Source organism: Paroedura picta, chromosome 7 (assembly GCF_049243985.1).
Source record: "Paroedura picta isolate Pp20150507F chromosome 7, Ppicta_v3.0, whole genome shotgun sequence".
Classification (NCBI taxonomy): Eukaryota; Metazoa; Chordata; class Lepidosauria; order Squamata; family Gekkonidae; genus Paroedura; species Paroedura picta.
Window position 1 is genome coordinate 61,119,771 of NC_135375.1, and position 13,647 is coordinate 61,133,417.

Consider the following 13,647-nt stretch of genomic DNA (forward strand, 5'->3'; position numbering starts at 1 on the left):
ATTTGCAGGTAAGGTTTGACCAAAGCCCATAGTCCAGGTGAGACACACCCACATCACTCCACCCCAACCTCAGCCTGCAAGCCTCTCCCGTCATCTCTACTATCATTGCTCATCTGTAGATTATAATGATCAGCTCTGCAGACAAAAATGGCTACTTTGGAGAGTGGACTCTGAGGCATTGTACCATTTTAAGGGCCTCCTCCAAACCTCAAGGAATATTTTCAGCTCAGGGGTAGCCAACCTCCAGGCGGGATCTGGAGAGTCCTGAAATTGGAACCCTGAGGTGCACTCCAGTTTCTAGCCATCATCAGACTCAGATTTCTGGCTTTGAAGCTGGGCTGGTTATATTGTTTTGGGTCCATAGGATAATGTGAGATCTTTTCAGAACACAAAGGATTACAACAGAGGATAAAGGAAAGCTGCATGAATTATCAGGAAAAAACTAGAGAACTGATTAAATTACTGGGAAAAGCAAAAGGAAAGGAAGCTTTTTAAAATTGAATTATAATTCAGAATTGGTAAAATTGTAGACATGATAATAAAGTGTATATTCGGTAGGAATTTTGGAACAGTGAGAAGGTTTGAACCAAAGTTTCTGAGCTATGATGGGGCACTTAAGGTTTGAATTGCATTGACAGTGGTCTCAGACCATGTAAAAGACAGTATAGAGCCTTTTGTGGAGGAGCCCCTGAATTAAATTTTCAGTTTTTGAAGGCTCCCAGAAGTGATATCAACACCCTTCCCCTTCCCCTTCCTTTCACTCCCTCCCCCTGGCTTTAGTATTACGGCAGTTCTGCCTCATGTAGGCTGAAAGGAAGGGCAGGAGCCGAGAAGATAGCCCAGAGCCCCATACCATGCCACAGCCAACTCCACAACTTTGATTTTTTACCCATGGCCTATGCCTTCTGGGTGGAGGCAGCCTGTACCTTAGCTTGTGGCCAAGTTCATTAAGGTAGGAGGGGAAAGGCCATGGACCTCCTCCGGAGCTTCCGCAGAACCCACGGGGTTCTCAGACCCCTGGTTGGGAATCCATGGTATAGAGCGAGGCCTCTTTGGATAGTTTCAGAATGTTAATCAATTTCCTTTTTGTAGCTTCTATTTGGTTGACTGTTGCCTTTTGTGTGTGGCCAGAGCCACTCTTTTTTTTTTCTTTGGAAGTCTAAATTTTGTGGTTCTGAATTTGGTTTTATGATAAGTTATAAGAACAATAACAAATGTAGACCAACAAAATCACATTTTTACTGTAAGTCAGCCAACACTTCCTTTTTTGTTTTGTCTACAGGTCATAAGATTTGAATATGCCAGCATTGCAGCATTCATAGCGGTGGTAGGAATTCTATCTATAGTTGCTCAGGTAAGCATATTTTTGGTATGATTTTAGAACTTGGCATGTTTTGGTGAGTATTTCTGATAGAAGACAAACATTGCTAATCAGGGGGCCATAATTTGCATATACAGAAAACAAATATTTGGGTGCTGTTTTTAATGTATCTTTTGGGATTAAGGGATCTGAAAATTCATTCCTGTGATTCTTGTAGACCTGTTCTTGTAGACCTGTAGAACAGGTCACATTTAAAGTGTCATATGTTGGCTAATAGTGAGACATTTTAATATTTTTTAATATGAGACTGCATTTACAGTAACACTAAACCTGCATTCTGTTTATGCATTGCTGCATACATAGAATGTCTGCTTTTCTGGCCCATGGGAAAATGTAAGAATGATGTTGAACAACCTTGTTAAACATTCAGTCAGGGTAAAGAATTTGATATTTTAAGTTCTTAGTTCGTAATATACAATGACTCGTGACATGATGCATATGATTTGTTGCCTCTGTTTAAATCTCCTTTCCTTGAAGGTTAGACGTTTTGTCTATGTTTTTTTCTACCTAATTTACAATGTTTCCGTTGTTTTAACTAAGTTTAAACTTAGAAGTTAATTATAGTCTGGGGTTAGAATGGTGCGCTTTGTATCCTGTAAATGTCTGGATTAGTAGAAGTATAAAAAGTGGTTGAGGGAGGTATTTTCAAGTCTGAGACCTTATTTAATCCACACAAGTACACTATAAGCACAGACTTTGATATGAGAGATTGAATAGACTTTGCTTGATATAGAATGTGGGCTTTGTTTTTTTGCCAAATGTCAGTCTGGTATAACAGAGTTTCTTTCAGCTTGACTAAGAGCTGCCCACAAGACCTGGTGTCTGCTATTGTGAGAGAAACCTGAAGAATTTCTCTCTCTCTCTCTCTCTCTCTCAATAAACTGCAAAGTTAACATGAGGGATTTGTAATTCAGAGCTGAAGGGGTTGTGAGGAAGTAGGCAGTCATAAAAATAGGATGTTAAATGAGATCAGGGACATGGGGAATGCTGGAGGTGAAGGATTTGTATGAAGTACTGTTAATCGCTTCTCTAATTAAACGTTGGGGGACCTAGTTTAATGATTGAGGATTCAAATATTTTGAGTGGAAAGTCCTCAATTAAAGTTGTACCTCAGCCATGGAAAAACTGAGTGTAGTTACTAAAGCCACTATTGCTCCCTCTTAATGAGACTGGGTCTAGCCTGTGGGACAGTTGTACAAGGTTACTGAGATAAAACCTATGAAGCATGTAAGAACAAGTGCCTTACAAGTACTAAGTGGTGCAAATGAAAAAGTTTGACCTATATATACCGTTAAAAGGTTAATAAATCAGTACATATAGAGAATCTTTTCCCTCTTAATAAAACAGTAAGGGGTGTTGGGGTGGGCTCAGTCAGTGATGAGGAAGGGCAACAATTGGTCCCATGGCCCTGGACTGACAAGCGGAGGGGCCAATCGGAAGGCGCGAAGCGCCTTCTGATTGGCCCCTCACCAGGACAGACCAAAATTCCATCCAGCCAGGGGCAATCTGGAGAAATGGCTGCCAGTCTGCTCCTGACCACCAAAGGGAGAGGAGGTCAGAAGGGCTGCCAAGGGGGGGTGAGAACAGAGGCTTGGACAGGCTGCGCCAGCCCTTTTCGCCCCAGGGCTGCCCTCACTGTCATGTCCAACTGTAAATTGCCTCAGAACCCTGACAGAGCTGGCAGGAGGCTGCAGAGTGCTCCCCCCCCCCCTTCAGGCCTGCTGTGAAGGAGCCTCTGACAGGCCCTGACTGAGGGGAGGAGGCCTTTCCAAGAGCAACGCAGGGGAGTCTGAGGGCCTTCCTTTTGAGGGGAGGGGGACTTTCCCCTTCTGCCAAACAGGGCCTGACAGGGAAGCCACAGAAAAGCCTTTCTCACTTAAAATACTGCTCTGGCCGGGGGTTAGACACAGCCAGGTGTCTTTCTTCTTTGCAACTCACTGCAGGTTTGAGGCCACTGCACAGCGTTATTCTGCAGATGAAACTGTTTTTTTTTTTGTCTCCTGTTTCATCTGCACAACAACCCTGTGCAGTAGGCCTCGTCTGTCAATTCAACAACAACAACCTGTGTGGGAGGCCTTAAATGTTTCTTCTTTACCACAACCCTCTCCAAAGTAGCCCTTTCTGCTTGGGGAGCTGATCTTTATACTCTGCAGGTGAGCTGTAATTTCAGGAGCTCTCCAGGCCTCACCTGGAGGTTAGCAACCCCTGGGCTGGAAATATTCCTGGAGGTTTGGAGGTGGGACTTCAAAATCGTACAATGCCTCAGAGTCCAGCCTTCAAAGGAGCCATTTTTGCCTGCAGTTGGGAGGGAGTGGTGCAGGTGTGTCCCTCCTGGGCTATGGGCAGCCTTTACCAGCAACTGTTTGTATTCTGAGGCACAGACAGGCAGACCAGCATCAGTCCTGTGAGTTTGGAAAGTGCAGGAAGATCTAAATAAATACTTACAGCCTGAAACTGTAAATAGGGAGAGAAAGGGAAGATGCTTGGAAAATGCTTTGAGACACCAGAGGCCTGTTGGGTCACTGCAGCCCATTCCCAGTTCTCTCAGATCTCTCACAACCCCACATACCTCACAGGTTGACTATTGTGGAGAGACGAATGGAAAAGGTGTTTGTGAACCGCTTTGAGACTCCTTTGGGTAGTAAGCAATAGGGTACAAAAATCCATTCTTCAAAGGAGCAACCATGAAAGAAGCATGTAGGCACATAACATTTTATCAACAATGAAAAAATGGAAAAGAAGGAACAGGGTGGACACCTGTGTACTGTGACTACCCCATGTGTATTAGGGCAGAGGGGCATTTCGGTGTCTGTGGCCTAATTCACACAAGAAGGGAAATGACGCAGAACTGGGGGAATTGGTTGCCATGTAATCTCCCCCTAAGAAGAGTCTCCAGTCTGATTTTCCCTTCACATATCTGAAGACATGGCTCTGGAAAGCTCATCTGTAACCACTATGCCACAATTCCCAAAGGTCAGTCCTCTCCCACATTCAAAGAACATTCCAAACCACAGGTTCTTGACACCCATATCTCCACACCCATGCCCTCATTTGCCACCATACCACCACAACCTCCCACACAACACACACATTCAACCCCATGCTGTTACAGACTGGACAACTCCTCCCCTTCCTCTTCCCACTGCCAAGCTCTAGCGCCCGTTGTATTCTTGGATACAACGGGCTTTGCCCCTAGTAGGGGAATAATGGGGCTTGTAGGGAAATAATCATTAATATTTGTGAAACCCCAATGTGTTTTGCATCAAGCTTCTTCAGGGCAATATTAATTCTTAGAGAAGGGAAAGTAAAATTCCACTGAGAGTCTGAAGGGATATCCCCCTGAAGAAGCTGGATATAAAAAATGTTGGGCTTTTACTAATTTTTATTAAAAATTCTTTCCCTACAATTGTTGTGTTCCCCCCCCCCCCCAATTTTCTTCATTGGACTTGCTGCAGTCCTTTTCTTCTTTCAGAAGTATATATTTTTTAAATCATTAAACATATCTGCATTAATTTTGACATTACATTGATATCCTTTGTAGCATTATATAGCTGTATTTACTAAAACTTAAACTTTAAGGTTTTTCAACAGAATATTTTTTGTTTTTGTAGACTGTCTTTCTTAGTATCCTAATGAGGTCCATAGGGAATAAAAACACAGTACTCCTTGGCCTTGGCTTCCAGATGTTCCAGCTGGCTTGGTATGGTTTTGGTTCTCAATCCTGGTAAGTGTTGCTTTTAGAACAGGCATGCCCCTGGGTAGCTTTAAAATACTCCTGTGAACCCATTAGGTCGATTAACAGATGTGGGATGGGAAATCTTCCACTAGCTTTGTTTTTCTACAGAAAATTTTCCATTTCTAAAGGTTCATTGTTTCATAAAATCAATAACAGTGAATAGATGCCATTGCTAATGCAATATCAGGCAAGCATGGTGATTTCATAATTTTAACAGATGTTATTCAGGTGATTAGATCTAGGAATTGAGGGGACAGGTATGTTTTGCTGATTTGCAGTCACGGAGATGAAGACAATACCATGAGTACATACAACAATACAAATGAAAAATCAGTTTAAAAGTTTGCCTGATGGATACTGTAGGGCAAATAAAAAATAAAGCTAAAATTCGTATATTTTCCTGTTACATAGTGGAAGGAATAGTGTATTCACTCATCTGATAAGTGACACCATAAAGAGTGCCAATGAATTTGAGTTACCTTAGCATCCCCTGTGAAAACGAGTGGCATTCTGAAATAATTAAGTGGTGTAACATGCCCAGTCTTTGGGTGTGCTAAAATTAGCGAGAGAGCACTTTTCAGTAAGAGAAGTACTTGCCGCAGTGTCTTAAAATTCTTATATGTAATATTCCAGTAAAAATAATTTCCATGTATGAAATACCCTATATAGTCTTTAAATTTTTATAGGTAGTATTCCCATAAAAATAATTTGCACATAAAGTTTTGAATTCATTTGTGTCTGACATTTAAATGACAATTAATTTTTCCTAACCAAATATTTCAGCCCAAGTATTTATTGCTATTGGGACATAAAATCAACATGAGGTACTTTGAAAATTGAATTAGTAAACATATTTTAAAAGTCAAGATGAACATACTTAATTAGCTCGTAATCTGTAATGAGCACTGGTTAAGTTTTTATTCTAATTTTACAGAAAACTCATGTTTCTGTTTTATAAACAAATTGGGATTTTTTTAAACCTTTGATAGACTGACTACATGAACTACTTACTGTATAAACAAACTAGTTTATTTCTAACTCACTGCTATAAACTGTAAAATGATCTTAAGTCAGAATTGTCATGTCATTTAAAAGTAAAAAACAGACAAACAAAACAAAACCAGAACACTCTAGATATATGGCAGAAAGTGCATAATTAACAAATTTCAAAGGTGGCTTTTTAAAGGGGAAAATATTTTTGTTGCATACCTTTGGATGATGTGGATAGCAGTGTTCCCCAAAACCTAAAAACGTTGCAGAAAGATCAAGTCCCCCCACCATACCTTCTTCAGTTAAGGAAGCAAGGAGAAGCAGTGAGTTCTAAAAACTAATGGAAATCAAATTTTCAGTTAACTGTATTCTCTGGAAAATATACTGTACCCAATTATAAATGGCAGAAAGGGCTTTTCAGCAGATAAGATGAAATGAGAGCTGGAGGATCTGGCTTGTGCTTTTGAGATGTACCTTCTCCACCCATTTTGTAGTGGCATTACATTGTGCGTTGTTTTCAGGATGATGTGGGCAGCAGGAGCTGTAGCTGCTATGTCAAGTATTACATTCCCAGCAGTCAGTGCTTTGGTGTCTCGAAATGCAGACTCAGACCAACAAGGTGAATACAATAACAAGTCTATTTTCCCAAGGATACTTCTTGTATAGAGCTATGTTCTTTCCAAATCAAGTTGCCTTAGAGAATAAATATGAGGTAATGAATGAAACCCTAGAGACATCTACGTTAAGTAGCTAGCAATTCTTTAGTCTTGCCCTCAGATCAGTGTGGTGTGACTAATCAGTAAAACTGAGCATTATGAAACATGGTTGTATGAGAGTAATTAACTTCTTTAAAAAATTGGTGAAATCTTGTCAGGCTTAATATTTATCGTGAGATTTCTGACAAAAGATCTCCTGGGTTGAGACTGGGTTGATCTCCAGATAAAGTTGGAAACAGTGCACGAGCATGTAAGAGAAAGGTAATTTACGGCTCACGGAGAGTCATATTCACAGTTACTGTCAGCCAAAAGAGCAATGTGACTCCTGCATGCCCTGTTGGCCACTCTACCAATTACACACATAAAATACTATTGTATTTATTAGTACTAATGTTAAATTGTTTCTCCACACCACTGTGGAGCCTTGGATAGCTGGAGTGAGAGGAGGTCTTCTGTCTCTAGCTTCCTGTCCTCAGCAAGAAGCCCTGTAGTTCAGGAGAAAGAGTGAGGTTACCAAAGGGCCTGCAGGAGACAGGGCCTGTGGAGAAAGGGGAATTAAAATACTATCACCACACTGTGGCCAGTTGAATGTCTTACCAGTTGGCTGTCGTGGTGGTGGTGGTGGTGGTTTTGCTCTCTTCTTTGCTGCCAGTTTGTTTTTCTCCTGGCAGCTGCCTAAACTCTGGGGTTTGCATGCAGATGCTCAGAGGGTAACACAGAAGACAGCTCTGTTCATTTGTGGCACAAAGCAGGCAGCCTAGGGAACTTTATGGCTTACTCGTTTTCCAGTCCTTCCAAAGGTGGCTGTTTCAGGGTATGAGCCACCTGACCATCACAAGCCCCAAAGGGCCACGTTGTTAACCTGCTTGGAACATGGGATAGGTGGTACAAAAGAGCCACAGATGGCATGTCAAAGAGCCACTATGCAGCTCCCTTGCCTTTGGGTATCACTGGCATCTAGAGTTTAACAAGTATCCTTCTATAAAGTGACTATAATTTTTTATAGAATCATATTGAATGAATGGGAGTGTTGCCTTTGACAGTTATTCCATTCTTTAAAAGTTGAGTGTAAAAGTGTGCAGGTTACAGTAGGAACCCCCCTCCCCCAGGTTTTATGTTGTTTTGTTTGATTTTTTAGAAAATTCTTAAGTGGCCTTGGAAGGAACTTTGGGTAGATTAAAAAAAGAAAGTTACACCACCTAGTGGTGAAGCGATGTCTAGTGAAATACTGAACTATACCGTGGATTGGAATTGCCTGTGCTGTTTTTTATACTGACTCAATTTTTAGGAGCTGAGACTGTATCTAATTAAGATGAAACTATGAAAGTAGGATATTATAACATCAGGACATAATCATTTGCTACTTCACAGTTTAGCAATTAATAGTGAAACAGGAGTGAAATTTGCCATCATTTAAGCTCTATGTTGGTGATTGGATTAACTCAATTCTAATATCCCATGCATCTAGTTTAGATCTATCATTATGATTTAGCAGTCCTGCTATCACTTATTAGTCATCGTTGCTTGTAGTAAGGTCAACATGATAATAGCCTGAAGGTCTTGTTGTCATGAATCCTGTTAGTCACTAGTATTTCTTTTACTTCACTTTTAAATTATTGTTTGTGCAGGTGTTGTCCAGGGGATAATAACTGGAATCAGAGGCCTGTGTAATGGTCTTGGTCCGGCTCTCTATGGCTTTATATTTTACTTGTTCCATGTGGATCTCAATGACTTAGCACCTGTCCCAAATTCTGATAAAACCGCATTACAAGATCCAAGTGATGAGGTACACAACTCTGATATTTTGTTCTTGGTGTATTGAGTTTTGATCATTTACCTTGCTCTAGAAATACTTGTGATATTGCTGCACTAGCCCATGTGTTTGATGCTACTTAACTTTTTTTGCTGACTTGAAGGGAAATATGTTGCATGTTCTCTCTCCCTGCCCCCTGCAAGTATCTGACCCACCTACATGTTGCTTTTGGGGACCCTTGGTCTCCATAGTCTTAAGAGTTGAGGCCACATCTCTCACAGACTTGTACTGTAACACTTTTTTTTGCAAAATTCATGCCATATCTAAACCTCTCATAAATGTTCAAATCAAGCAACCTTGACAGTCTTGCATACTTAAATTTTGGTCCCTATACCTGTATTGGAGAACCATTTTCTAATATTTGAGGAACGTTTCCAACATTCCAGAAGTACTTTGTGTTCTGAGGTGGCATTTAAGAGCCTTTGATAAAGGGGTTCTTTTTTGAGATGAGGCTGTAAGCTTTTGAGAAGTTCAGTATTGAGGCTAAATGTTTACTTAGCTATTTGTGTTCATCATGGGTTGGTGATTCATTGTCCTTCCTTGTCACCTCAGTGCTTTTATGCAGTCTCCTTGGTCAATATACTCAGGGTGTTTTATAATGGGTCTGTCAGTCTCCACACTATTATGATTGAGTCAGCTTTTCTGTTGCATACCTGTATTGTAATAATTTACAGTTTTGGGGCAAATGTTTCCTGCTGAAGCCTGCCATAAAAGCTCTCTTGGGCAGAGCATTTTACAAGTATCGGCAGTTTCTCAAGCTGTGCTCATCAGGATTGACATGTAATCAGATCATCTCGAATGATCCTGCTTTCCACAATATACTGGGAGTCTGTAACTTACAGCACTTTATTCTTTTCCAAAGGCTGTCTGCTGTAGCTTTGGATAGTGAAGGAAGGGGTTGTCGCTGCTCATGATTTTTGCCTGTGCTTGTTTTCAAAGTGTGTGCATGCAATAGGGAAATCGTTCTTGTCTACTCCCACTGCTCCTTTTCTATCTCTATCTCTGGCATATGCTATTTCCCAGTCACCAATATCCCATGAGGGCTCCAGATACTGAAGAAATACGATAGCATCCAACAGGGATTGGTTTTTGCCGCCTTGTTGCTAATTTTGGTACTGTTGTATGATGGGGTTTTTGATGGAGTTTTAATGGGGATTTATTAATGTGGAGTTCTAAAATATGTTTTATATCTTGTAACCTGCCACGCGTCACTGCCCTGAGAGTGGCAGGTAAGAAATTCAATAATAAATAAATAAAATACAATTAGTGTATACCATCATCTCAGTAGCTCATGCATGGTGGTCCCATAGTAACTGCCCAGTTAGTCATGGGCTGTTCTTCAGAAACTGCTTTCTCTCAAGCAACTCCAGAGTGTGCAGTCTTGCCCAGTTTTGCCATTTTTTTCAAGCAGGATGTTCGCAGTCCCTGTTTCACTCAAGGTGGAAGATGAGCAGAAGCTTGTCTCTGTCTTTTGAAGGCAACAAAATTTCATTGCTTCTAAAGTTTAGTCTGACAATTTATACACATTGTAGACAGAACAGAGTGAAGATCAAAAATTTGATTAGCAGCTCAAAGCTAGCCAAATTTGGTATATTTGTGGGTGTAAACAGTTCTGCTTGAAACTTCATGTAAAGACAGCCCTGAATGATTAGGCATCATTTTTTGCAGCCTCGTCTGTATTTCTCAAAAAGTGTGTGTGTGTCTATATATAGTGTGTGTGTCTATATATAGAGTAAGAGTGTACTCTATTTTTCCTCTGCAGAGCGCAATCATACCTGGACCACCTTTTCTGTTTGGAGCATGTGCAGTCCTTCTTGCTTTCCTGGTTGCCTTATTCATCCCTGAGCTCAGTAAAGCCAGCAGTACCAGAAAGCACAGCAACAGCATCAGCAGTATCCAGAGCAACAACCGAGATCGAGGCAGTGATGAAGACATTGAGCCACTGCTGCAAGACAGCAGTGTATGAGAGCTAGAAGTTCCTACTGTTAATAGACTGCAAACAAGCAAAATCCAAAATCCATGCACTGAGCTCCAAAATTGGATCAGGACTTGAGTGAGCTTTTGATCCATCGGAAACTTTGCACATTTCACCCACCCACAAGGCATAATGTCCAGTTGGGGCTGGATGTCAACCACTTCCTGTTTTTGCATAACAGTCCATGGTAATTATTTTTCGGTATATGATGAGCAAAAGCCGTCAAGCTCACAATTAGGCTGAAAATGTAGAATGCCATTCTTGGAAAAAATATAATCTCCAGATAGAATTGAACACCCAGATTCACTGTGAGTGGAGCACAGCCCCTGCCAAAGTAGTGTTTTCCATTATGCCTGTTTTTCTGACTTGCTGCCTACTCCCTTGTAGCCCTCTTGAGTTTAGGAAAGAATGTTTTATATGATGGACGGTTGAAGCATTATTGATGGATAAAGGTCATAATAAAAGCCCTGAATCAATATTCTCACTAATACAATGTCTAATAATGAATCTTGTGTTATGACTTTTAGATAGATGACATTTTGCAGGAGAAATTGAGCCACTTCCTAGAAACTGACACCCTCACTCCTAAGGAATCTAACTTGGAGGCATTTGGAACCTATCTAAAGGGCTGCGAACAGGGGTGGCCAAACTGTGGCTCTCCAGATGTCCATTGACTACAATGCCCATGGGCCCCTGCCAGCATCTGATAATTGTAGTCCATGGACATCTGGAGAGCCAGTTTGCCGCTTCGTCTTAGAAGTTTTTCTGCTGATGGAAGGTGCTACAGATGCTCACTGAATTGCCAGTGTGGCCAGTTCAAATATAGGGACTAATTGGTTGGATGCTGAGGCAATTTACGTTTGTGTGCATTTAGTGCATTATTTGTCACTTTGTCTGCCGTATGAAGCACTCCTCCCCCATTTATTTCACTCCTGCCTTAACTGCTATTTAGCATGCATTTGTTATCCATTCTTTGCCTGAAGAAACTCACGGAATTACAATTATGAAACTCCTTCCAAAAGAGGCTTTAAAAGACAGGTTAATTTCTACAAATTATCATGCTATAATTTTTAGAGGCATTTTATGAAATTGCACAGATTTCTATGTATTTTGCGGCAGTGGAAATGGACCATTACACAACTCTTAACAAAGTACTCTTATGAATGTTTTATATGTATTGAATATATGTAGATATTTGTAAGAAGTTTTACTTTTTCCAGATGAGGTACTGTGTAAATCTTGTATTTATAAATGTAATGAGGGTGTTGACAGATATACAGCTTTTATAAAGGATATGTATTGACTGAACAAAATTTAAATATATATAATATATATATATATATATATTTTGAAACTTGTTCCGCCTTAAGCAAGGATAACAAACCTTTTGTACTATGCAGTTTGGTTTTTAAGTTAATAAGCTTCCTAATGCATAATAAATTTGCAACCTATATTATACAGGTTTCATGTGTGGCATTAATGTTTTATTCTGTGCACCTTTATTTCTTTATAATTTAATTTGTAGACTGCCTTTCCCCAATGATGAGCTTGGGACATTTTCTAACTATAGTATACATTTAAACAGATAAAAATGTGATAAACACGGATCTCTCGGCGTTCCGCAGGGCCTGCAAAATGAAGCTATTCCGCCAGGTCTATGGTTGAGGCCGGGGTTGGTGATGAAGATTGACGGTGCCCCCCCCTCCACTGGCCAACATTATGTAACATCTTGAGCCATCTAGCCCTCCTTCCTCTCCGCTCTAGTGGTAGGGTTGGGATTATATTTCTGGCATGTTTCCTATTTCGCTGTGATTGTAATTGAATTTTTATGTCCTTTTAATGGGGGTTTTAACTTGGTTTAATGGTTATGTAACCATGTAACCTGCCACGAGCCAGCTTCGGGAGTGGCGGGGAATAAATATAAGAATAAATATAAAAATAAATAAATCTATTTAAACTGCCGCGAGCCCTGTCGGGAATCGGCGGTATATAAATGTAAGTAATAAATAAATAAATAAATATACAATTTGTTTCATAGCCACCATAGTATAGCTGGCAAGTCTAGTCATTCTAATGGGAATGAGATTCCCGTATAGAAGGAGCCTCATATAGGGGAGGGAGAGGAACTAGGGCTGACCTCAGCCATAGGCTTTGTGGAAAAGTGTGGTTTTATAGGCCCTGCAGAATTCTGACAGTTCTGTTACAGCCTGGATCTTGACTGGCAACTCATTCCAGCATGCCTATGGTAGAGGCCAGGCAAATATCCCTGGTGCCAGAGATCACCAACAAGTTGGTATTTGCTGAATGCTATGCTCTTTGGGGAACATATTGGGAAAGGCAGTCCCTCAGATACAGAGGGCCTGGTCTGTGTAAAGGTTAGAATGAACAACTTGGTACACAGTGAAGGTATTTGAGGGCAGGTATAATATGAGCTATCCACGGGGTCCTTCTAAGGACCCGAGCAGCTGCAATTACTGGGTCTGGGACAAGGGTAGGCCTGCATAGAGTGAGTTACAGTGTTCCAGGAGGTAACCATTGCATGGATCACTGGGTCTAGGTCTTCTGAGGCCAGTTTTGCCTGGCGGAGTTCATAGAATGCCTGGCAAGCTACATTTGTGATCTGAGCCTCCAATGAAATGGAGGCATTGAAGATCACCCCCCCCCCCCAGATTCCCAATAGTGCTGGAAGTTGCTAGGAGAGATGCACTTCCGCTTCCAGTCCTTTCTTCCCAAGCCAGAGGACCTCTGTCTTTGTAGGATTAAGTTTCAAGTGGCTCTACCTGCCCTGCCCCCCCCCGATTTTGCTTACATTATTTGTGGTATTTGAGCTCTTGATTTATTGGTTAAGTACACTCAACACTTGGCTTGTTAAATTGACAGGAATGGTATGAATAAAGATGACTGGTCATACTTTGGTTGGCTGGCAACAGTTGATCTTTTCAACAAGGGCAAAATTCACTTCATGACAGCAAATAAATTTAGGGAAGAAGGTCTCTGAATTATCAATGTACTTGCCCAATACAGGAGTAAGGCTAT

The 13,647-nt window shown here is 40.9% G+C and overlaps 1 protein-coding gene across 2 annotated transcripts in view; it reads left to right on the forward strand.

The window, feature by feature from the left end:
* Nucleotides 1-12,074, forward strand: part of LOC143840993 (hippocampus abundant transcript-like protein 1) — a 44,947-nt gene extending 32,873 nt beyond the window's left edge. For both annotated transcript variants that reach the window (XM_077344516.1, XM_077344514.1), the window contains exons 8-12: nucleotides 1,283-1,354; nucleotides 4,993-5,105; nucleotides 6,629-6,726; nucleotides 8,452-8,609; nucleotides 10,399-12,074. In XM_077344516.1, the coding sequence (XP_077200631.1) occupies nucleotides 1,283-1,354; nucleotides 4,993-5,105; nucleotides 6,629-6,726; nucleotides 8,452-8,609; nucleotides 10,399-10,602 (645 nt within the window). In that variant the 3' untranslated portion in view covers nucleotides 10,603-12,074. The remainder of the gene's footprint in view (nucleotides 1-1,282; nucleotides 1,355-4,992; nucleotides 5,106-6,628; nucleotides 6,727-8,451; nucleotides 8,610-10,398) is intronic.
* Nucleotides 12,075-13,647: the final 1,573 nt, after the last annotated feature.